At 41.6% G+C, this 26,540-nt stretch overlaps 1 protein-coding gene across 1 annotated transcript in view; it reads left to right on the forward strand.

The window, feature by feature from the left end:
* LOC139204980 (dolichyl-diphosphooligosaccharide--protein glycosyltransferase subunit STT3B-like) overlaps positions 1-26,540 on the forward strand; it is a 55,631-nt gene that overhangs the window by 18,087 nt on the left and 11,004 nt on the right. Inside the window, exons 2-8 of the mRNA XM_070835031.1 lie at positions 14,926-15,034; positions 16,262-16,549; positions 18,487-18,552; positions 19,542-19,641; positions 23,966-24,064; positions 24,659-24,805; positions 26,223-26,271. Coding sequence (XP_070691132.1) covers positions 14,926-15,034; positions 16,262-16,549; positions 18,487-18,552; positions 19,542-19,641; positions 23,966-24,064; positions 24,659-24,805; positions 26,223-26,271 — 858 coding nt within the window. The remainder of the gene's footprint in view (positions 1-14,925; positions 15,035-16,261; positions 16,550-18,486; positions 18,553-19,541; positions 19,642-23,965; positions 24,065-24,658; positions 24,806-26,222; positions 26,272-26,540) is intronic.

The following is a 26,540-nucleotide window of genomic DNA, read 5'->3' on the forward strand; positions in this document are numbered from 1 at the left end:
CTGACTGAATAGAGATCTTTAAAGTGAAGCTGTCTGTGCACTCTGTGGGTGATAACTCACAGTATTTGTTGTAGGTGGGTTAATGCACATTATATTTACAAATATTATGTCCATTTAAACCGGAAAAGTTGTTGACCTGTTTCCTTAGACGCTGATAATGAAGTCTGGTAGCGTGTTTGTATCTTCACTGTAGAAACATACAGTAGAGACTGTAAAAAAAAAAAAAAAAAAGGTGTATGTGTATATATATAAATAATGATAAAGACCAGGGTAAGTAGCAATAACAACTTTTCTTCAAATAAGGTCAGCTTTTTTTTCCCCCCTTTTGGATTACTCTTTCAGCATTTTTAATCAAGGTTAAATAAACTTAATTAAACCACTGCTCCTGTGTGAATACAAGCTACTGCTGGACCCTCTGCACTGGCAGCAGTTTTGATGTAGGGCAGTGGTTTCCAAAATTTTGTAAAACCATGGCTCTCCTCCAGGCACAATTACCAACCATGAATATGGAACTTTAACTTTAACAGTTAATACACATTTAAAATAAAGAAAATCTTTATCCGTTGAGTAAGATGAGCTCATCAAAACATGCAGGAATGACATCATGCAGTGTTTCTGTTTTTGATTTGCTTTTTACAAGTTGCTTGAAGAATTCAATATCTGTTCTGGCTCAAGAAAAGGGCTTTGTCTCCAGCTTACTTGGCACCATCACTGCTTTGTGTAGTTTTTCTGCAGATGAGGAATTCCACTGTAGGGCGGCTAGCTTCCCCTCTCCGCAATAATGTGTAAGACAATTGTCTTTTTCACTGTGTGATTTTAGGTCTTTATGTTCGTTTATGGTTGGTTGTTAAGATGTGTCTTTTCTATTCGCTCCATTTACAGTGAGGAAATCATTCCATCACTTGCTCTAATGGCTTTAAAATTGAGTCACAAGTTTATTAACCTGTTTGAAAATGGCACAAATGTGGCACAAGCCACCTCACTACTTATTTCAACAACCAAAGCACTCAGTTGCATTCTCAAAATCGCTCCACGCCCTGCTGTCAGCACCACTCTGTGTGTGTGTGTGTGTATTGAACTTGACTTTGCCTTGTAGTTCAGTTGTGGAGTGGCCCTGGATGCCTTTTTAAGAGTTTAGGGGACAGAATAATTTGATTTTCTTTGAAAAAAAAGAAAAATAACTTAAACAGTATCTATTGAAACAGACACTATAGAATGGGACCAGGCTCAATTAAATCCTAGTGTGATAAAGTGACTGTACATGTAATTCATAAACTCAAACAAGCGGATTTGTTAATGTGAATATCCTCTCATTTTGTTGATGTGACAGACTGTTACAGTAAAAACAAAAAGCCTCAGCCTGTATTTAAGGCTCTCACTTTGTGAAGCGTTGCTTGAGAGTAGCTGCTTTGAAATCCCTGCAGACTGCTCAAGAGGAAGCACAAGCCCTTTTCTAGTTGAAATAAGCCAGGCTGCTGTAAGCTGTTTGCATGGGAGAGTCAACAAGTCCAATGGAGCACAAGCACAGTTTTTTTTTTTTTTATATCTTGAAAAGCTGCTAATACACTGTGTGTGTGTGTGTGTGTGTGTGTGTGTGTGTGTGTGGTTATGAGTTAAATGAGTCAAGAACTGAAGTGAGCTGGTAGACCTGCACTGTTCCATGCACACAGTACAGTCAACAGGCTGATATTATTTTTCTGGAGGCTGTGTGAATAGCCCATGCTTCCTTAGCGAGCTGTGTGTGTGCAGTAAATGATAGTTTGCAGAGCTGGTCTGTCTCATCTCCTATGATCCGCTCCTAAGGCACTCAGATGTGTTGAGCAGCTGGTTGGAGAAGCAAAGCAACTCCTCATTAAATAATCATCATGACTGCAATGGGCTGAGACAGGGTTGTTGTTAGGCTGTTAGTGCTTCTGACTGACCAACCAGCAGTGCCGAAAAGGAGCTCCAACCAACCCCGTGAACTCGGCCTTCATTAAGGCATCGTAATTATGTAAAGTCAGTAGTCCTTGTCATTGTGGTGTCACATTGGGAATTAAACGTGACTACAAACGTAAGTCTAGTCTAAGTGAAATAGGAGTCTACTTGTGTTCTTGAGATCTCTTTATACTTATTAATAGTGTCTTACCACTACCAGAAATACACAATGTGTAGCGTATTGAGAGCGATACTTTATTCTCTGTTACGCCGCCAAGTGGCATGCTGGGTGCAATTTACTCTTCATCACTTGCCACATGATGACAGAGTGACTGGAAATAATATATAAGGTCCAGTGTTTCTAGTATTAGCGATGTAACTTTCAGATTTAATACTGCTGTTCCTGGAAGCAGGTGAGGTATGAAAGGTTAAGAAAGTTTATTTGGACGAGCTTGCAGCAATACGAGAGGCCATGCAATCGGCCCGTTGTGAACAGGCACTGCACTAGTATTCCTAAAAAAGTAAGAAAAACAGTTATATATTTTAGTTGGAGTTGAGCTCTCTCTACATGCGTGCCAGAGCTTGATATTCCTCAAAATTGTCAAGGTCAAAAAAGTTTAAAATCCGTACAGTGCAGAACTTTCAGCTCCTCCAAATCCTCGCTGCACCATCACACGCACTCTTCCCTCCCAAACTGCTGCTTCAGGACCTTTTTTTGACTTGCTCCAAGACACATTTCCTTAATGCATATTTGATAGTATCTCCTGTCCAGGCGAGAGGCTTTTTTTCAGTGTGTTGTGTCAGGCCTCCAAGCTAACCAGTCAGCAAGGTAAGCACTTCTGGGAGGCTTTAGTGTTTCCCCCCCCACCCTCCCATCAAAGATCATCTGGACCAAATATATGCCCAGTTAACTTCAGCTTTACTGAACAAGACAGTTGAAGTATAATTTTTCTTCACTGTCATTATAGCCTACGAGGCTGTCTTATACTTTTTATTTTTATGATGAGTTCGTGTCTGTGGTATTGATTTTCAAAAAAAAAAAAGTATTCTTCTCAGGTCTGTCAGTGTAAAACAACAAATGTGTCTGTTAAGCAACAGAGGCAGCTACACATGCTGAGATCTCTGAAAGTCAGCGAATACATATCGCAGAGAGAAGAGCCAAAAAAACGGGAGGCAGAGAAGCCAAACACCGCAGGGCTCCTACTGCTCAGTGGGGCCCCATCTCCACTGCGTAATAAGTTTTTCCTGTTTGCTAGGGTTCGGGATATTTCTCCAAACCAGAGAAAAAGCACCTGCTCAGGTCATGAAGCTACTTCTGCTACATTGTGCACTCTGACACCCTCTTTGCACAACGTGGACCTACTTCTGGTTCTTGGCTGGTGATGGTGCTGGTTTGCAGCCCCAAGGGTGGGTTTGCTTTTTCACAGGTTAGAGAACCACGTCATTACTCCACCATGTGTCTCTGCGGGAGTCAGTCAGCAACCACTCATCCTCTACCATCGAAACATCGTAATTTAAAAGCCCCAGTAGAGGCTGACACTCCAGAGGTGGTATTCGTCGCTCACTCTGTCCCAGCTCATGGTAGTGGGGCAGATTTATCGCTGAAGTGTAGAGCTCACTCTATGGTGTCCCACAGGAGAGGAAGTGACATAAGGGCAAGTCTCTTTTACCCCCTTTTTCCCCACGGTTGGTCTCTGCTATGTGTTTTTTGGACACAGAGAAATCTGTATAAGCAGGACGATAACATTGTAATGGCGTCTTTTTTTTCTCTCCCTCTGGTGGTATGATTATGAAACAGGCACTGTATTTGATTCAAGCCATACAGATGTACTTCAGCAGTTTTGTCCATTATGAAGATGCTGTTAACAGTTTGTCAAACTAGACCCGCTGAGTGCTGGTGCTGCTCCAGAACCAGTTTTCCTGCCAGAAAACCAGTTCCTCTGCAGTCGAAACGAGAAGAACTGGTTTGAGATTAGAGACTGGCTCTAAACCAGCCCTCAAACTGCCTTGTTGGAAAAGGGGTATGTGGACACAGATAGCTCCCAAACTCTCATTTCTCTTACCGGCCCCTTACAGGCCCCTCTGCTGTGTGTGTGTGTGTGTGTAAATGATTATCCATTTCTATTAAAGGATATTGCTCGTGGTAATCACTGACCTTCAGTTCTATCGGTTGCCTCAGGTATTTGAGAATTAATTTGTAATGAGTGCAAATTGTAAATTGCAAATAAGGGACAGAATTTAGCTAGTCTGGGCAGCCCTTATGAATAGGTAAAGTTATTATTTTCATAGTTGAATAACCTGGCAAATATTTTCTTAATTAATTATTTGGTGAATAAAAATAAAGTGGACACAATATTCCAGGTTGACGTCTGCACATGTCGAACCCATACAAGTCCATACATATTCAATTTACAGCAACACACATGACGGATATGAGAATTTTCTGTCATCAACTAATCAACTAACTGGTTCAGCCTGTAATTACAAGCACAGGTTGAACTCAGCATTAATTCCCTTTTTAATCAAATCTCTTTCAAAGCTGCAGTCATTAATCTTTTTTTTATGTTAATACTGAATTAAAAGCCTGCATGTAACGGTTAGTGATGAACTCAGAGAGTTATCATTCAAAGCTCTACAGGGCTTTTTAATCACTTTTTGCTGTCTTCAAAGTTACTGTGTCTGGATTTGCTTGAGACAGAAACAGAGCCCAAAGTAGAGTTGACGTCAGACTTGCATTTAATGGGCGGCCCGAAACACGACCCCTGTTGGGTGATAATGCTGTCTACTGCATGTGTGCAGTGGTGAATGTTTGCCAAAATGTTAGCTATAATAACTTTGTCAGGACGATGTGTCCACCAGCTTGTTTTGTCCGTAGTGGCCACAAATGAATCAATGCAACTTAAAGTTTGTGAGCTGTTTTCTCCTCAGACTTTTCCGTCTCCGTGCTGGATATCATGCAGAATAGTACTGCCTCTAAATTGTGGTGCAGATCCGTCTCAAAACTATACTAGACTCAGCCCTTCTCTGTAAGGAAATTACAACACTAATAAGCAGTTAAACAAAGCTTTATAGGCAGTCCAGATTGATGTAGGGAATCAGACTAACATGATGAGATAAGGGGAATGGTGATCATACTAGCACACCCCTGTTTAAAGGTTTTCTCCTCTTTCTCATCAGGTTCTGAAATGGACTTGAAGTGCAGAGAATCAGACCATGAAATAGGCTACTAACTCAAATGACTTCTTTGAATAGGATTTTTGAGGTGAGCTTGGTTTTAGCCACAAAAAAGGACCATTTGAATAGACTTTGTAGCAGCTCTCACAAAGAACATCCAGTGGGTTCGCTGTTTTTCAGCTGGTGCTGGAGTTGAACCTGTAACCTGCCAATAAGAAAAAAAAAAATAAATAAAAATAGCCGATAGTAAGATTTTGTTTGAGTGCTCTTCCCCAGGCAGCAGCAGGTATGTCGATTCTGCTTTAGAGGAGACTTTAAGCACCTATTCTACATCCATAGCACTGGTATGAGCTTACTTTTCTGGCTCCCCAGATAATGAAAGCAAGTTTTCATTAGAGTTAGCCCCCAGGTGAAATAAAAACAAAATCTTTAATTTTCTTCTCCTGTTTCTGGCCAGATACAAGACCGCATGTGATAAAGCATCATCTCCGTACCTTTTGTCCCCTGCTGCCTCCTCCCCTCGGTGTTTTAGAGAATAAATTAGGGCCACTACCTCCAGTGGTAATTTTCACAATCATGATCTCTTATCTTGTCTACAGCCTCTTAGGTGCGAACTGAGCAGAAGGTTTTGAGGTCGATTTATTTTGGAAATAGTTTGCTCTGATTTATGTGGCTCGTGGAAAGCGTGGGGAAAGTTACGGGTGATTTGAACAATTGTTGAGTTGTACCGAGTATACACATTCACCCTAGGGTGTTGTTTTTTAATCAGCCAGTCATTCTCGGGTGCAGTCATGCTCATTGTGTCTCATCGCCTGCACCTACTTACTGCAGTATAGGATTTGTGGGAATTTCATGAGACATCATTAGATTTTAATAAATGCTTTTGTGTGAGGTCCCCCTCCTGGGCGCTAAACCGGCTTAGCTTTCACTCTGCCTCTGATTTCCACGCACCCCCTTTACTCATACCTAACCAAACAAAATCTGGGATGTGGTTAATCTTTCACACTCCTTCAGCGTGCCTTTCCCTCAGCTCCCTTCGTTCCCTCTCATGCACACGTTTTAACTTCTCTCAGCACTAATTATTATCAAAGTTTTTCTTACCTTCATCCCATTTTGACAATTAGCAGACGTTGCAGGTGGGTTCAGATGCTAATGAAAACCAAACCAGGTCACTCGGCTTAAATTACCCGCCGCTCTGCATTAAGAGGGTAGCGTCAAAGTGAGCCCAGTCTCTGCTCGCTCACCTCCCTCTGTGCTTGTTCTTCTGCTATGGTCACTCTGTCTCCCCATTAAACATTTTGTATCACTGGCTTTAATTAAAAACTTGAGAACCAGTTTTGCTCCTGGGTCCGTTTCAAGATCATTTCCAGTTCTAAGTGCTGTTGTGCCTTTAATGTTGCACAGGTGCGAACACTTTGCTGTAATTGATATTTTTAATAAGCGGCAAAGCCAGATTACAAATTTTTATTACAATTCCATTTTTCTCGCTGTGGGGCATTTCGTGCCTTGATTCTTACCTTCTCCTGCTCTACAGCCTTGGTTCACACACTCCGGTCTGCACTGAAAAAAACATCAGTTGTGGGCAAAGTCACGATTCTAAACCATGATTTTAATGTTGAAAACACTCTTCTAACCATTTTTAATTAATTAGTTAACCCTGAGCTCATTCATGCATTATTTTTCTGTTCCTAAGTGTGAAAAGAAAATCCAAACCTGGGCTGCACAGTATCACACGTGCTTTTTTTTTACATGATTCTTTTAGTGTGAGCACAGAGATAAAGACAAAGAAAGATAGATAGGTGACACATGTATTCGCTTCATCCAAGTACAATGTGTTTTTCCCGGTGCACAGATCAGAGCTTTTGTTTTGGAAATTTTAATGGAAATTTTCCATCAAGCAAACAATGAATCATTTAATGAAGAAAATACTTTAGCAGATTAATCAATAATGAATGCATTCATTAGTTGTAGCCCTATTTCAGACAAATACACACTGCATGTCTTTGTGGTGAAATTATTTAGTAAGCATGACGCTCTAGTTTGAGCTTTTACATAAATTCAATATAGATATAGATGGTATCACAATATTTATATTTTTATATGAAGGATCATTGGTTTTGGACCTTTGAGAACACTATATGTAAAAAAAAAAAAAAAAAAGAAACACCCCAAAGGTCTTTTTACGAGCTCTGACTTTTCAATCGCATCCTTCTGGCTCTTTGCAGGAGCAGAGCTGCCTCAGGTGTCAGTTAAAGTGGATCTCCACAGATTTTACATATCGCAGTGGGTTTACAGGTGCTGGGAAATTAAATTTTTTTATAAAGTTGCCAGAAGGAGGCGTGTGAAGAAATTTCCACAAATGGTGCCACTTGAGTTGGTGTTGGTTGGGCCTGAAGGCTGAAGGTTTGAAAATGTGGGGGGGAAAATCTGGGGGTGTGGAGATAGAAATGAATTTGTCCGACCTCTGTAGCCCGCTGCTCATCTCTGCTGCAGGCTAGAGCCTCCAAGCTTCATTCGCCGCTACAACCATAACACACCCCAATAACAACCTAAACACTCTGCTGATGAATTGCATTGTGGGTAATGTAGGCGCCAGGTTTTGACAAGGATGCATGTGTTGAATAAAAAAGACGATATCCTTTTCTGTGTTGATTTTGATTCAATGTGAAGATGTTCCCTCAGGCAGTGGGGAATTGCAACGGGCTATTTTTTATTATTTTCTAATAATTTCATGTTTGTTAGTTCCAGCAATAGTACCCATGTTTAACATTTGTACGTGGGAAAATCAAGTTTCACAAAGTGTATAGACTTGGCAATGGCCCACTCTCTCACTCCTTTTTCCCTCCTTCACTTCCTCCTCCTGCTCCATTTTCAATTTATCCATTATTGCTAATCTCCTATCTCCTCTTTCCTGCTCTTTCTCGTCTTCTCCTCCTCCCTTTTCTTCTCTTTGAGTAGATCACATGTCGGCCAAGCCTCAGAACAATGCAACAATTCACCCCAAAACAAAAAAAAGCAGAAAAGGAGACACCATCTACCATCTACCATCTTTATGGACTGTGAAATTAGGTTTTACTTAAAATGGGGCCAGCGGAGTTTGGAGATGATGAGAGTGATTTAAAGGATTGTTGTTTGCAGTTACCGGCAGATGGAGAGGCAGGAGAAGAGAGCCTCATTTCTTTCATGTTGGCTGCTCCCATCTCATCGAGCGTTCAGAGAGCCCTTACCGGTTACACAACATGGCTGCTTGTACCAGCACAGACCAGATAGGTGTGGAAAAAAACCTCTATTATAGTTTCCATCTACCTTACCCCGGGCATCTGACCCCTGCCCACTCCTCTCTGTGGCCAGCACTCTCCTGCATGGTATAAAGCTCAGTGTATTTTATTCTGCTGCCCCTGTGACCTCTGCCTCCGCTCCTGTGATGGTATGAAACTATGGCTTCCGGTGCCAGCTCAATCTCCCTCTCAGGGATAATGTGGACAAACTTGACTTGGACCGATGCTTCCTCTCCCCTCTTTCTGTGCCTCACCCTGACCCCCTGCTGTGCTAGTTAGCCGAATGGTTCTCATCAGACAACCTATAGCGTTAAAGTGCTCTGTGTTTACACCTTCAATTAAAAAAAGCAAATGCGGTATCTTTCCCAGGAGTACAGGGTGACTGCTGAAGTATAGTGTTACTATTCTGGTGCGATGTGAAGGTAGCCAGGTGACAGGTATTGCACTTACTAGCAAATTGGCTGCTTAAACTATATTTGCTGTGTTTTCACAGTCTCAAGTCTTGTTGGAGGTCATTTTGCCTGCCTGCATTTTCACAAGGACACAGAAATAGTGCTAGAGACAGCAACTTGTATGGCCAGAAAAGGCTAAAATGTTGACCTAGTTTACCTATTGGCAGCTAATCATCTACTGCTGCCTGATGTTAAGGACTTTACAAGGTTTTGATGTCTAATCCAGTAAAGTTCTCCTCTTCAAGTTATGACCTTCGGTGCTTCCAAATTTACAGTGGATGTGGGAAAAAAAAAACTGTTGAGGTTTGCAGTGCAGTCTTTCCAAAAAGTTGAGTGGAAAGTCAATGGGACATGGTTGTGCAACAGTGCAGTAGTTTGTTGTAAATGACACTTAAAATGATCCTGTCCTGGAATGACACCAATGTAATATTAACACTCATAGTTAGTAAGTCTTTTTGCTCACCTCACATTGTTGGAATTTGGGAAAATTTGAGCAACGCAACTATTGAGACATTAGAGAGTGAACAGGCTCGTTGTGTACTGTAGCGTATGTGTTGATTTATAGACACGTTTGCTGCTGGCTTTGGTGTCGTATTTGTAATGGGAACTGTGGGCTGCAGAGTTATATGGACGAGACTGATGGTAGTACGGTTTGGGGAGTAATAAGCAGGAATTCTTTTAAATCTATGATACCTGTGTGTGTGGCCAAATCAATTGCTTGTCATGGATTATTTGTCCTTCAGTGGGTTTCCATGCCCTTAACTAGACTGGTGACTAACAGCTCTTTGCCAAAACATGATGTCCCAAACATAATATAAAGACTGAACATCGTCTCTTTGGGTTAAAGGAAAGGAATAGCTGGATGACTGCTGCAGAAACCTGATGTTGGCTGACAGTCTTTAGTGTGTAACGGAAACATTTAGGTGACATTTGGTAGATTTATTATTATTTTTAAAGTGATAGGAGGGGTGACAGTTTGTCCAACAGTGTTCTGCTCTAAAGCGAACTGTCCCAGTATCCTAAAGAATCTGTAAATCATAAGATTATAGCCTGGTCTCATCTGCCCAAGTTCACCTGTTCTCAGAAACTGAGTTATTCCATTAAACAATATATGAAACAAAGCACCTGAGTCATGCTGGTTTGCATGACAATGAAGCCGCTCTCTGAATTGCCTCGTTGCTGTTGGTGGCCTCATATGGTTAAAAAATGAAACCATTACTCTGATACAGGAAACATCTGTCTGGGATGGCAGTGGGTGGCGGCGTGCTGCAGCTTTGTTTGCTTCACGGTATCGTAGACAAATAGGCGGCACTCTCTGCCCCATTATTCATCACAATGAAATTGGGGGCTTGAAGGATGGGTTGGGGTAATGAGACTGAATCAGTCTCGGCATCACAGCAGCTGTGGGTAATGATGCCTCCCAATTTATTGTAACTCGTCAAATCACACCTGGTACTGAAATGCAGTAATTTATCTGTGTATGGGAAAAAGTATTTAAAAAGTCACTGGTTTGTTATATTTTATAGATCCAACATTTACTTGATACATTGATGAAGACAGTAGTAGCCCTAACTGATTTTTTAAAATAATTATCTGCAAAATTTGATTCGTTCAATTCGATTTAGTAAATTCTAAATATATCCTTGATTGGGCCAATGACTGGGGGGGCTTTATGGTTACAGATCAAAACAAGCTAACCTCTAAATGAGGGTGTTCATGTGTCACTGGAAGCTGCATTGTTTTAATGAAACAACCATTCAAGTGTCGAGTGTGTACGCTCTGTAAGGGTGCACAACACCTTATTTCTTTTGGCACATTTTTGTGTTAATATTTTTACATGCATGTGTTTTATTTGTGTGCATAACAGCATCTGTGTTCACACTGTGTGTGTGTGTGTTAGTGTGTGATAGAAGTGTGCCATTAGTCTTTTCGATGCCATCTCCTGTCATACCCTCAGAGCTGTGTTTTTCAGTCCTCCTGTGTCGGCCTCCCATACACGCTCCCTGAAAGCAGCAGGGAGCACGAGCACCCTGCAGAGGCTCCACTGCCCTGCCTGTCCTTGGAAAAAATGGTAGTACGGGTCATTAAAAGGTGATGCTACCCTCAGTTTGGCCGCTCTTTGGCCATCTGCCGTGTTTAAAGATGCAGGAAAGCAATTGTCAGTGTGCACACAGGAAAGAGGAAAGGTTGGCAAAGGGCTTGTAATCAGAAATGATAAAGCAGGGTGGTACTCCAACTACCATATCTGACATCATCCTGTCCTGAACAGCTGACCTCAAAATATCTAAAGGGAGATTTTAACACAAAACAGACCTCTTGAGCCTTTTAATCTGTACTGATAAGTAGAGGGGCCTACACAAGTAAACAATGTGTTTGGCATATTAGAGACATCACTGGTGAACACTTACACCACCAACATCACCACTGCACTGCAGCTCTTTAAAGTCACCAAAGGGTTATTGCCAACAGGGACACTATTGTTACTGTCAAAATAAAATGGTGTACTGGCTCAGAGGAATGTCTGCACTCATGTAAAGAGGAAACTGAGTTTGTTTACTCTTATGTATGATTATATTTAAGCTCAGCTCAGAGATGGGCATCATGCTATGACTGATTTTCTTTATGCAGTGGCAGGCTGCAAGTGTTGCCATGGTGATTAGTCCAAATGATGCTTGCATTTATATTTTTTCTTCACAGCTTCAGTGTCTGCCCCCCTGGGGGCAGGGAAGGTGTCACGGGGAGCCCACATGGGACCTGTGGCTAAATAGATTTACCTCAGTGCAATAAAGCTTTCAGCTGTGTGTCTGAATTATTTATAGACTTTAATTTGTCTGGCTAACATTTATTTACCTAATGACAATTGGTTTGGAATGATTTGCTTCTCAAGACAAGATTTAACCCAGAAAGCTGCTGCTAATGAAGGCGTAGCGCTGGATTTCTGTACAAAATCACTACAGTAAAATGTGTATACCTAGTCAGCAATATATTTAAGTGGAAAACCTGAAGAAAACAGAACAGTGTTTTCTCTTAGTGGTCATTAACAAATGGCCCTCTAAATATATTCGACTCTGCACACTAAAGCTATAGCAGTGAAAAATGCAGCTAATAGTGGCGCCATGAATCTTATATTTGTTCTGTTAGTTTATCTTGTCAGGATATGGAAGTGCCTGACATAGGTAGGACACTATCTGCAGATCCTGGCTGAGTATTATATTATGCTCTGAACTCCTCACTTGGGTTCATACTCTACATGAGCGCTTTGATCAGGCCCATACCGACCACTGATTTAATGTAATTACTATATACCTGAACTATCACTGATCCATGTGTTCCCAGTCCCCCTCTACTCCACCAGCACTTCTTTTACGCTGCTGCTAAAACAGGAGAATATTCTGGTGTTGCGTTTAATGCCATCAGCCGTCTGACCTTTTAAGACCATAACATAACCGCTCGCTTTCATTTTGAATCCCAAACTCTTTCAGTTTTGCAGTTGCCAACCATGATCAGGGGCCATGGAGCAGGAAATTGAAGCTCCAACTCCAATAATATTTTGTTGGATTTAAACTTTAATACACACAAAAAAGAATTTGCCAAAAAGTCAATTTCCATTTAGAAAAGAACTGTTTGAGCCTTTGGGCACCAGGAGCCCAAACTTTCAGGACCTGGAGACCATGTGGGATGCCTGTGTGGTGGAAATCAGGCAGTGGAACCACTGTTTTAAGACCATTTATTTCTTTGTATTTAGTTTGTTGGTGATCAGATTTTTTTTATCTTCAATAAAGAAGAAAAGAATAGGAGCTGAATCTTCCTTCCCCTTTCCTAGTTACTGATATTCTTTGCACGAGGATAGGAAACTGTCCAGCACAGCGGGTGGAGCATCTGTCAATTCATGAATCTCCTCTACTAATTTACCGGTTAGTTTCCGAATAGAAAAGGATTGATGAGTGAAGACTGGTTGGGCAGATAAATTCACCAGCCACAGCTTACGAGGTTGTTTGGTGATTGGAGTAAATTTCTTTTTACTGGTTCAAAAAGGACAATTCTACTATTTCTGGTGAGTCTGCACATGAAGAGAGCTTCCCTGCGTGCAGCCAGCCTGAATCCCATAAGTGATACAGAGTTTTGCCTCATCGGAGACCCAGCCTGGAAACGGTTTAAGAGCTCATCAGCCAGAGGGTCAAGTGCAGGTAGTGAGTGTTTCTTCTATCCACTGGCTGCTGCTTCTCTGGGCTTTTGATTGTACGAGGGGAAACGGGAGGCATTCTGTCAATCCAGGCAGGAATCTCTGCACCAAAGACGCAATGGATTTTGTGAGTGTATTCTGTGTGCAGGCCGTTTTTCTCTCCCCTCTTTCTTCAATCAAACGACTGAGTCTCAAGAGTGAGCGCGAACGCCTGCGCGCGTACCCTCAATCTAGCACACACTCCTAAGGGGGCTGAGAAAGCCATATGCTGCAATCCTCCATCAAATTCCTGTTTTTCATGGAGAGACAGTTTCTATTGAGCACTTTAATACTTGTGGAAAAGCTCAGGGGACAAGCAGACTAACTTGTTGTGTATCAGCACGCCCTGAATCCGAAGGCTAGGGGCTGGATGTAGGATTTGTACGATGGCAGCACTCTATCTACAAGGCCTGTCTAATTATAGACAAGGCTGTAGTTGGATTGTTCCTCTTAAGGTCTTGTGGCGGTAAACAACTTGATAGATGAAGACTGACAGAAGGCAGGGGAAGAATGAGAGGGTAGGGTGTCAGGAAGAAAGGGCAAATGGAGCCACCAGAGAGTTTTCTCCTGTTTTATTTTTTTGTTCTTCATTTATTTTCAAGTGTCTAAGAGAAAATTTCAATAAAACCTTTTGTCTACCGTAGCTGTATTTGAGATTGCAGCTGTTTGTGGAGGAGTGAAGTTTGTGCCAACTGTGTGTTTTTCAGCAGATTGCTGCATTCAGAAAGATCTAAATGTGTTTGTGATGTTTCCTCGCCGCAGTATGGGCCTCTCGGTCAGATGCAGTGTAGACCTCTCTGTAATGATGCACTGTACCTGATGGTCTCTCAATAAGCAATCTACAATAGCTTGAATGCTGAGCTACAGCTAGAGTTTGTGAAAGTACACTTTTATCTCCTTTGTTCTCTTTACTCTGTTTAGATGCTGAAATCTACACTTAAGCAATCTCTGTTTTTCTACTCAGCGATTCTCTTTGCGTGCCAGTTACCTGGGGTTGTTGAACTTCTGGGTCTGAATTGCTTCGGCTGCGTGAATGATATACTTTCCTGCAAGTCTGGTTTTCTTTTATTCTCTACACTCCATCAAGAGTCTGAACTCTAGATGTAGTGTCAGACACTCTGATAAGGTCAAGATCCCACATGCAGATACAAACATCCTAATCCACATCTATAGTGCTCCTTGGTTATAGCTGCTAGCTGTTGGCTGTAGCACTGATGCTGCCAGGATATTAGTTCAGGTCTTAGTGTTGATACTATTTCATCAGTTCGCCTTTTTTTTTTTACTCTGTTGTAACGTATTCAAAGCCTCCAACTTCATATTTGGACTTTAAAGTTCCTTTTGTTGTGTGTTTTTTTTCAGTTCTGCACAACTTTTAAATTCTGTTAAATGCTCTTAGTTGATGCTTGTTTGATGTCAACTTGTCCCCAACCCCCTCACAGTGACAGTGCTTGCACACTTTAGACTTTTCGCTGCTACACAGTAAATTGGCCCACCCAAATGTGTTGAAACCCAAGATTAATAGATGTGCTCCAGCGAAGAGTGAAATAAAGAGAAACTGCGTTTCCAGGTTGTCCCTCCCATTCTCGTGAATGCGATATCTCAGCTTTGAGGGAATTTCTTCAAATTTGGGACTCATCGGTGAACTGATAAGATTTTGGTGGTCAAAGGTCACTGTGACCTCACAAAATGTGCTTTTTCACTCAAAAGTACTCAAATGAATTACTCCAACATTTCACACAAATGCCTAATAAGGTGAAGTGATGGCGTTATACATCCTTGAGCTTACTTACCTCAGAGAGATACTGATGTGGTCTGTAGGTGCTGGTTCTGGTGGTGCTGTGGCCCGTCTGACGCTCTCTCTGCCTCTGTCTTAATGCTACAGGTTCAACTACAGGTCGACTCACCATCTCACCACCAATGGCTTCTATGAGTTCCTCAACTGGTTTGATGAAAGAGCCTGGTACCCTCTGGGCAGGATAGTAGGGGGCACGGTAAGTGTTTTTTATGCTGTGTGTTTGCATGTGTGTATGTTGGGGGGGGGGTTGTTCAGCTCAGCAGGTTGGGGAGGGATTGTGTAAGCTACTGCACTTTCTACCCAATCCTTTCTTTGTCCTTGCTTCTCAATTGTCCCTTAACTGTGATACATTTTCAATTATCCTCTTAAACTCACTATCAACTACATGTCTTGCATACTCTTACACACACACACTTAATAAGTGTGGCGGATTGGTTCAGTAGCTCCTGGGGGAGGCAGGAAGTTAGCAGGGAGCACTCATACAGCACATAAAGTTGATCTGTCTTCATAACCACTAAAGGACTGACAGGCTGGGGTCCCTTTTAACACGTCATTACACCACAACTCATCTCTGAATGCTGATCTCTGCCTCTACATGTTCACGCACCTCCGTGGGATCTCTCTATATGGGCTGATGAAGGCAGAGCTAACGGCACACCTTTGGAAACTCACACTAGCTGACAAAACAGCTGCATAAACGTGGCTTTGCATTTACTATATTCCTATAGCAGCAGAGACAAACCATAAGCTGACACAGTAAACTGTCACAGATTGAAACAGCTTCAGGGAATTGTTATATATATATATATAGATAACACAGGATTCTATATTATACAAGTTATTTTATTGAGTTTATTTTTTAGAATTTGCAGGCAGGACTGTAAACAACAAAAGTATCAAACAATAGTTGAAGTTTCAGGTTCTGCTCCAGTTCCTGCAGGCTTTGATTTGAACTTTCTTCGGCTATGTTTGCCTCCACTTTGCTGTCATCCTCAATAAAAATAAAAATTCAAATAGACTTTTTTTTTTTTTTCAAATAAGTTGCTAGATTGTTTTGTTTTGTGTAGGAACTTCAGTAACATTTTCTGTCATCAGAACTTTTATGTTCAAGGTAATGATGCAAGCTGGTAAAAGCATATTTTCTGTCCAGTAAGTCTGATGTGATTTTTTTTTTTTCTTCTTCTTCTGTTGAATTGCTCATTCAACCTGTTAATGATGACATTTTGCAGCTACAGCAGTGAAAAGATGCATGAAGCAGCATTTTCAGATGTGCAGAGCTCTTGCTGGCTTGTCAATATGGGTGCTATTCAGACTTTATTGATAACGCCTGACTTTTATCAAATCTACTGAAGAAAATTAGGTTTAAGCTGCCTCGCTGAAGAGAACCTGAATAATTTCGGCCCTTTTCTTCTTCTCCCTCCAGGTGTATCCCGGCCTGATGGTCACAGCCGGCCTCATCCACTATGTGCTCAACCTCCTACACATCACCGTCCACATCCGGGACGTGTGCGTGTTCCTGGCCCCGGTGTTCAGTGGCCTGACCTCCATCTCCACCTTTCTGCTGACGAGGGAGCTGTGGAACCAGGGTGCGGGGCTGCTTGCAGCTTGCTTCATCGCCATCGTCCCAGGCTACATCTCCCGCTCCGTGGCTGGCTCCTTTGATAATGAAGGCATCGCCATCTTTGCCCTGCAGTTCACCTACTATCTCTGGGTACGTTCACACATTCTTTCCAAAGTCCTTCCAAAGTCCCGGTCCTCTATCCTGCAGCTATTCATAGCAGTTCTCACTGCTGCCTCAGCTCGCTGCTCTTAGTTAGAAATTGGACAATCAAATTAAAGTCGGTCTGCAGTACAATAGTCACGTCTTTCTCCTCCAATGATTTAAAGTGACAATAATTTGATTATATATTGACAAAGAATAAAAAGACTACATGTAATGTGAACCTACTGAAAATACCACCCAATTTGGTGGTGTCTCTGATAATCCGCTGAAATCCCATTTTGTTTCACTTCATTATTGAGCCTGACATTTTGCTCATGTTTGCAGTTTTCTGCTTTGGAGGGGTTATTTTAACTTTATATTCTACGAGGGACCCATCTGTCCCTCCAAAGTAATTTTTAGTCTACATAAAAGCTGCAGTAGAGGTTGCTGGGAGCAATTAACTTTAGATTTTATGCTGATTTAAGAAATATGCAAATTTTAGAGTCATTATTTCTAGTAGTTGACTTACAGCATCCTGTACTGATGTGTAGATCTCATCCTCACCAGTTGCAATCCATTATTGTGACTGGCACAAGACGATACAAAGGTTTCCTTTCTTAGTCCCACAGCTATTTTTCCAAATCGGGAATTGGCTTTCAGCAAGCTGAAACTAAACAATAACCTGCACAAATCTGTGAGGTGGTGTACAGATTCAGAGATCTACAACCACAGCAGCAGTGTCCCTCAGCTCTACAGCAGCTTTTAGCCTATGGAAGCTTTCGTTGTATTGTTTTTTTCAGCCTCAGCAGGCAGCTGTTTTCTGTGAAAAAGCTCTGATAAATCCACTCCACACTGTCCGCCCAGCACCAAATGGGAGACATGGTTGAAGTGAGCAACTAGCTGGGGAACATAGTGTAGCATTTAGTAGCTAAAAAGCCAGATATTTCCCTCAGGTGTTGGAGGAGTCAGGGGAGCCAAAACACATCTCCAAAGGAAAGCTGGTGCTGCTTCACATCTAGATGAGTAAATAAGCAATTGGTTGCTACCATGTTTGCCATGACAACATAGCTTTAATTTAAAAAGTATGAAGGTAAACATTTATGTAAAACTAAATGAAGGAAATGTTAAAGTTATAATTCATCACAGTCATTCACATGTTGATTTAAGATGCCTTCTCATGCTGGGAGCAGATAATCCAAGTTGTTAATATGTTTTATGACCACACTAAACATAGTCACATAGAGAAAAGACAAGTCCCACTGTCTCATTCAATGATGCATGTTAAAGACCTAAAACATTTATGTTGCTTGTGTACTTTTTTTTTCCACAGATGTAAATGTCTCTATGTGCCTGTACAGATTTTAGTTAGGAAGCCCTGAAGTTATTATTAACTGGGGGTCTGGGTAGATGGGGAATAGCATAACCTGGTTTTAAGATGAACATTAAGCCATAGACACGCAGGACTCACAAGGCTCTCACTAGATCTGTGAAATGCTTGAACACAAACAGAATAACTTGCAGTTATTGTTATAGTCCTTTATCACTTCTCATTCTCTCTCCCTCAACTTCTATTAATTTCCATTGCCTCCTTCTGTCCACCACAACTCATTGGCTCAGCTCCTCCATATACCCAATCTCAGTCAGCCTATAGCCGCTCCCTCCACCCGAGCCTTTGTTAAGTCAGGGCCTGTTAAACCCTCATTAGCAGCTCTCTTTACTGCATAGCTTGGGTGAAGGTACAGATGCGTAGGACATGGTGCTCTGCTTTGTGCAGGTCATTAAAGAGGGAGACATGATGAATAATTCAGACAGTCCTGTTGGGTAAGCAGCAACAGAGCAAATCCTCAAGGAAAAAATATGAACACAGAAGCTCAGCTCAATGGAAGCAGCTGATCTAGATTTGACGAGTGTGTGTGTGTGTGTTTGCTCTCCTATGTAAACTGCAGGTGAAATCGGTGAAAACGGGATCCGTCTTCTGGGCCATCGGATGCTGCCTCTCCTATTTCTACATGGTGAGAACACACACAAAACCTTTTTTTAATACTGTTTGTATTCATATTTGTGAGGACTTTTCGCCACAGTCGTCTCCTAATCCAACACTTTCAACCTAACCCTAATGCCAATGTCAAAACTGAAGACAAACATCAAGCAGTTGTGGGCGTCCATCGAGCTTTGTTTATCTCACATCACTGAAAGCCATTTTCATCAGACAAAAACAGATCTATTGGGGAATCTTTTCCCTCACCCACCTATCATTCAGCCAGACTGTGATGAATCCGTGATGAATCATTTGAACGCCTCGCGCTGTAAGCAGTGATGCCTCTTCCCTGGCAGCTGCTCACCGCCTGGGAGTTGCATGACACTTGGAAACAGTGAGCACAAAGCTTGAAACGAAGTGCGTGTGTGTGCCGTTTAAGAGTTTGGGGGCTGACAACATAATCTGAATGGTAGTCTTAACTCCATTGCTCATAATGATTTCACAGCTCTCAGGTGGGCTGTGCAGCTTTGCACCCTCCCTCTTACTTATTGCTACCTGCCCCATTATGGAAGTGTGTGTGTGTGTGTTCTGAATAAGAAAGAAAACACAGCCATCCTTCAGTTCCCAGGTTACAGGGACTCGTGGGCTGGTTACAATACTGACTATCCACTGCAGCTTAGAACATTGCAAAGATTCAGCAGGGATCAGATTCCTATTATGACAAGAAGCAGTAAGCTGACTGTGAATGTATTTGTGCGCACACACGTCTGCGTTCATCTTTGTCCACAATCCAAATTGTTACACTCCTCCCTTAATGAATTTTATTACTAAAATACTATTATTTCACTATTTCAAAGTTCACTATTTCAGTGAACTTTGTAAAGCACTATGAGACACTCTGTTGTGATATTGGGCTATACAAATAAAATTGAATTGAATTGAAATTGAATTTTATTACTACAGCTCTAAATTGATAAGAAAATGCTCTTGTTAAATACGTTGTGTTTTTGTTTGTTTTCACAGGTTTCAGCTTGGGGCGGTTACGTGTTCATCATCAACCTTATTCCCCTTCACGTATTTGTCCTTCTCCTCATGCAGCGCTTCAGTAGGAGAGTCTACATAGGTGAGACGCGGCACACACAAACACACACAAACGCTTTATATATGCTCACATTAATGCAAGGGCATAAACAGATGACTTGGGGGTTTACAGTAATGCTCGTTTGATTTCAGTGTAGCACATCCAGGATAAACAAAAAAACATAAAGGGCACAGTAACTGTACAGTCAGCAGCCACACACACACACACACACTGAAAGAAAGGAATAAAACACACAAACAGCAACAACTGTATTTTCTATACTTTCAAAAGGCTTAAAGCCATGCCCATTGATGTTGGATCATTACATAGAGCAGCTTGTTATTCTTTGCAGTCATATCTACACTGTATAAATACTGTTACTGATAATTAATACCATGCGGTAGCAGCTGATGTTGTGTCTGTAATGAGACAGATATCAGGTTTACACAAATCCCCCAGAGGAATGCAGGCGGGATACGTGATAAAAGTAAGACTGAAAGTGGAAATGCAGAAAAAAAAAAGAAAAAAAGATGAAAGCTGTCTTCCCTTCAAAGAGCTCGCCTCGTCGCACTCCCTGAACTCGCCTCACTGATTATGAATCAAGTCCTGACCCGAGGCTCACAGCTCCCTACTGATGCTGCAACACCACACCATTGTTTCAGATCCAAAACAGTAGCCCATGCATACTGTACTGGACCATAATCCTGTGGAAATAATGACATATCAAGACTTAAAAGATGCTCAACTGGGTAAGGTTAACTAGACAAGAAAGCTCTGAAATGTGGAATCAAAGAGGGCCCATACTGAGGACTGCCATAACTTAGGACAAGCGCAGGGAAGGAAGCGAAAGACGGGAGATGCAGCGGGGTGACTGGTGGATTCTACATCCTTCAGTAGGATTACTGGCAAAATGAATAATTTAGCATCGAGCTGACTTTCACATCTCCCTTCCTTCATCCTCTCCTCTACACTGCTCTTTCCCCTCACCTGCCGTGTCTGCGTCTCTCTGTAGACCTGCACTGTACATTCTGCCTGCAGCAACACAGTAATTGAGTTAGTTCAAAGTTGTAATAGCTCACTGTGTTCTGTGATGCATACCTTGTATTGTGATTTGAAGTCCAGCCTGTGACCTGCTGTCACACGCCAGCCCCGACTCGCTCCATTTTCCCTGTCTAATAGAGCAGAAACACCGTGGTGAAATCCAACCAGAATATCATATCTGATGAGCAGTTTCTCCTCTGCAGCAGCTTAGAAGACTTAGAATAGAAACTCCTCTGATGGATGCCTCTGATGCCTTTAACAGGCATCAGCTCGGCTGCTGGTTCCCAGTACGGGTGCAGGCTGAGGCATCGCTCAGCATCTCTAGAGCGTGTGCCATGTGCCGCCTGCTGGGACACTTTAACAGAACATCCATTACAGAACTGCACCGCCTGGCTGCCAGTAGCAGGACAAAATGATTAGATTGGACATGATGAGATGCTTTTGGAGACGTCGGACACCACATATCTTCATTTTTGAGTTTGGATGCAGTTCCGACAGGAAATGCATCATCTTTAAGTAACTGCTTTTCAAACAGCTTTCACTTTTTTTTTACCAGCAGTTCAAAGTGGCGGTGCCAGAAAGTCTATGAAGAGCAGCTGCTCAAATGCAGCACTTCAGGGTCAAAAAGTATCTTAATACCCAAACCAGAGATACAAGCATTAATGTTAAACATAAATAATATCCATCTCAACTCATCCAAGTATTGTGTGAGTGGCAAAGCCTGCTTATTATTCCCTTTGTGCCACAGAGCCCCATAGTTGTCCAAAAACTATTAAAAACACATAATTGAAGCAGACTGTGTGACGTGTTCCTTCATTAGCATGAACATGTACAAAGTAATATTTTTTCATTCAATCCCATATGCACCATCCTGCTGCCCTAAATATTCAGTAGAGCTCCAAATGTGTATTAAACCACAACTGACAATGGTCCCCAACAAATCAGTAAATAAAAAAGAATGACTGTGCTTTTCTAAAAAGCTAAATTATACATTTGTTGCCTCTTTTTGAAAATTTTTGCCTTTAGTATGAACCAATGGAGCTACAGAACAGTCGCTATTGATGCTAACAAATATATAGTTGAGCCCTAAAACTCATCAGAAATAGAAATATTAACCTAAGGTCCACTTACTAGCTTTTTATGGAGCTTTCAGCCACAACCCACAGTCTTTACCAGCAGATTGAGTTTTCTTTGTTGCCTTTTAGGTTCATCTTGAGTCAAGGTAATTTCGTATAATATATAGACAAGTGCCAGCCTTATCCTTTAATTTAATTTGCATGTATCAAGCTGTCAAAACAGCTTATGTTTCCCTCTCATACAAGTTCAAAGGGTTTTTAAAAAAATCTAAATCAGTTAGAAGTGTGAGGTTTTGGCTTGTCATGCTGTTAGAAGCTGCTTTGTTAAAACGTGCATCGTGGCTCAGTTAAGTGAGGTTTTCATGTTTTTGGACTTTATTGGGTGTTTTGATCAAGCTTCAGAACTTCACAAAGATAAGTGTTATTGCAGGATCACGTGAGATTGCACAGATGTATCTAAACCGGAAACTGAACAAAGGTGTTTCCTTTCATTAATTTACCAGAGACGTTTTTTGCAGAGCAGCTTGTGACACAGGCAGTTTTTTTTTTCTTTTCCACACTCTGGCTTTCCTCACAATGTTGTCACCATCATCATTATCGTCATCAAAAGACAGCCACGGAGAGGGAAAATGATCGAGTCAAAAACAGGATAACCTTGAATCTGCTGCTTTTTAAATGTAAATCAGGCTGGTTTGTGGGCTGTCACAAGTCTGAAGTTGCATTGATTCTGATTGGCTAGCAGCATATTTTAACAGATTTTTATTTTTATTTCTCCTTTTGCACCCTCCAGTCTTGTCAAGGCGATATAATCACGATAGAAATGTATGTGGAAGTATGCATAGCTGCAACAGAACATCAGGCTATTCTCACTTCCAGATACACAGTTTTTGGTGTAATACCAGTAATAATCATGTCTACTTGTGAGGACACCAGTGGAGAGGGTTGAGGTTTGGTTCTACGCCCAGACACAAATTGGCGTACATTCTCTTCTTTTTCCCCCAACATGATTCCCTTCAGTGCAATCTGGTGAGGCTTCAGCCTTACAAATTCATTTTAAGTGCAGCCACAGATGAAGAGCAAAGAGTGGAGATTAGAGTCTTCGCTCTTGTTGCAGAGTCACGACCACATCATCACGTTATCCCTTCTCTCAACACGGCATAATAATTTCATTTAATTCTCATCTTTAATGAACCAGTTACTTGAAAACACGATTGTCCAGCAGTGAAAATAAAATGATTAATTGTGTTGAGGAAATTCTAGCTGTGGAATATAAAACAACGGTCTCAGAGCAAAGAGGAACCGTTCACTTCCTTCTTCCTGCCTCATCTCATCCTGCCTGCTTATTTTCCTGTCATTAAAAGAAAAAGACTGAGATCACGTTTAGACAGCAAAAAAGCTGTGGTCTGTGACCTCTCAGTCGTAATTCCTGTTTTAATGAAGCATGTAGACACACGTGGCCAGTTAAGAGTCAGCTCATTTAGCTAACTAAAAGATTTCTAGTCTAATGTGCCATTTCTGCATGTCTACATTTCTCTGCCTGTGTAACTAGTACGTAATAAGGCTGTGCAGCTTTTTGAAGAGGACTGGTCCTTTTATTTCAGTGGCTGTGTTGTGGCAGTATTCGACCAGCAGAGCTTGTTTGGGGGCTTTTGTTATTGAAGCTTAGTTTCAGTGTTTATGACCCCTGAGGGCTTGTTTGAAACAGTTTTCAGGTTTAGCTGCAGTGTTCACAGTGAGCCTGTTGTCAGGCTGTGCCGCTGATTCCCCAGTCTGTAAACCGTTTGAACTCCGAAGCTTAATCATTCTTAGACTGTCAGTCATGATTTAGGCTCAAAAGGCATTTTGTTCTTGTGTACTGTGTCAAGGACTTTGTAAAGTTGTACTTTAAGTAGGAGGCGGGGGATCTGGGACATACCAGCACTGTATGTTTGTGCACGCAATCTTTCTGATCATTTCATTTCATCTCCTCACATTGTTGGTTTTTGTCTTTTCATTGCATTTGCAGACAATAACAAAGATGTAGTCGAGCCCTAAAGTTCAGTCTTTCCCTTGGAAATAATAATGATATTAACTCAAGATCCACATACCAGGTCTATATGAAGCTTTCCGCTTTTTAAGAAGCACACAGAACACCACCAGACCCACCCTTTAGGATTAGGTCTAAGAGAGGAAGTTTGGTACGTAGAGGGGATGGAGTCGCTTGGAGCAGCTTGTCTTTAACTGGTCTTAACTGGTCTTTCTCCCTCCAGCCTACAGCACCTTCTACATCATTGGCCTCGTCCTGTCCATGCAGATCCCCTTTGTGGGCTTTCAGCCAATCAGGACCAGTGAACACATGGCCGCAGCAGGTCAGTAACCAATAACAAGCGGTCTGGAGGGAATGTGGAAAATTGCACTGGAAGCCAATATTGTGTGTTTACGTAAGGCCTGTGGAATAAATATAAAAATGCCTTAAATGCAATCTGTGTCTGAGCCCTCCAACCAGAGCGTGTCATGATGATGATGATGATGAGTTAATATTGGACCATTCACCTGAGACAAATCACATAATGACGGTGCCCACAGCAGCTTGGCTGTGCCAGTGTTGCTGTGGAGGACAATGAGCACGCAGTGGAAATAAAGTCTCTGATATTACCTGCAGGGATGTCTTAAACCACTCAGATATGCACAGCGGTGAAACACTGTAGGTGAAGTGGATCTGATGTGTTTCATTGTTTAGTTGTTAATTAAAAATTGAAAATAATTGCTTCAAATTTAAACAATGTGTAAATCATGCTGAAAAAGATCAACATAATCATAAGAGATAGTACAGACAAATAGAAAACAACAATTCTTTACTTACCCCAGTGATATAAGCAAAATTCTCCATTGTCCTCGTCTCTATTTTATTCACTACTACTACATATTTGAGATCTTTACTTATTTGTTCTGTCTCTCTGCAGGTGTGTTTGTGCTGCTTCAGGTCTATGCCTTCCTGCTGTACCTGAAGGACAGGCTGACCAGGCAGGAGTTCCAGACTTTGTTCTTCCTGGGAGTCTCTGTGGCTGCTGGAGTGGTTTTTCTGTCCGTCATCTATCTGACATACACAGGTTGGTTCACAGGGAAAACAACTCATAAAAACTTGAAAACTGCATTTTGTGTGTGTGTGTACAGTCGCACGGTACAAAGATGGATGAGCATATCACACCGTTAATATGAACACAGGCTACAAGAAAGCAGGCAAATCACTTGGTTCCACACCAAATCCAACTGGGGAATTTACCATGTAGACGTAATTAATATGGGTTTGTATTTTCAGTTTGCTTTAAAAAGAGAAAAGAAACATTCATACGAAACTATGACTTTAACAGCTTTGTCCTGGAAAAGCTTTTCTGTCAGATTGCTCGTTTGAATTTACTGTCAGTTGTTTGTAATCAAGTAGAACCAGCCAGAGGAACTTGTCACCCAGCACAGGGAGGAGAGAAACACAGTAAACAACCATAATAATAGTAACTATATGACTAATAATGAGCAGTATGGTAACAGTGAATAACATGACAGTAACGAATATATGAATAATAATAACGTGACTAATATTAGTAATAAGAGGTGGCTGGAGATCCGCTGCAGTGATTCATTGAGGCATGGAGAACCATGACCACAATCCACTTGAGAATGAGAGATGGGGAAAAGCAGAAAAAGGTTCGGGGAAGATACCAAGTTAGTAACAGACATTACAGGGACATGGAGCATAAGGATGGAGAGTTCATTCGTTCTTTCCTCTTCCAATGTTGGCTCTTTTTCATAGAGGTTCCAGTTCTAATCGTAGCAGCAATATTTAGATATGATTAATACGACAAATGTTAGAAATGTGTTTAATTTGGGGTGTGCTTTTTGCTCTTAATTGCCCCTATTTTCTATGATTTTCACTGATGGCAACCAAAGGCAAAGAACTGATTCCTAAAATGGCTGCCAATGGCAAAGAGGCAGCTGTTACTGTTGAGCCCTGCTCTGTTACCTTTAACCCAGAATGAAGCTGAAGCCGCACTGAAATATTGTCCACATTACAGGAGACATTTGACTGCTGTGATGAGTGCGGTCGCAGTAATTAAATCCCCTTATCCATTGAAATGCTACATGTGAAGCCATAGCTGGTCCTGGTCAGACATCACACATCTATCATGGATGTATTAGTTCGGTCCACCTGCTGCCTATCAAACAGCAGCGATTGGTGTCTGTGTGCTCGTTTATCATTGTACTGCCAAGCTGAGTGGACAGCCAGCCAGAAAGGGCTCATTACAGCCACTCATCATGTCTGCAGCACGGCAACAACACTGTCATATTACAGAGTAATTATATGATCGATATATGCAGGAGCATTGTTACAAACCAATTATGTATTCCACTGACACGTGACGGCCCACAGCTGTGCGTGTGTTTGTTTAAATGGACTTAGAAGTGCAATCTAACTGAGTCTATATGGTTCGTGTGTGTGTTTGTGTGTGTGTGTGTGTGTTTCACCTTCAGGGTACATTGCTCCGTGGAGCGGCCGCTTCTACTCCTTGTGGGACACTGGGTAAGTCATCACAATCGATGTGCTGCACTTGTGCACTGGATTTAAATTATCTGACTGCAGTGCTTGTAATTAATTAGATTTAAGTTACGTACAGTAGCACATTTACCTATAAATCTGTTAAACTGTACGAGGCAGAAATTAGCAGGGTGGGAGTACGTTTCATCCAAGATTTATTCCACCTCATCTTCTGGTTGATTTACTAAGAAGTCCAACTTTTAATTTATTCAGCTGTAGTCCACCTCAGAGCATGTGTTTAATAAACGATCAAG

Source organism: Pempheris klunzingeri, chromosome 8 (genome assembly GCF_042242105.1).
Source record: "Pempheris klunzingeri isolate RE-2024b chromosome 8, fPemKlu1.hap1, whole genome shotgun sequence".
NCBI lineage: Eukaryota > Metazoa > Chordata > Actinopteri > Acropomatiformes > Pempheridae > Pempheris > Pempheris klunzingeri.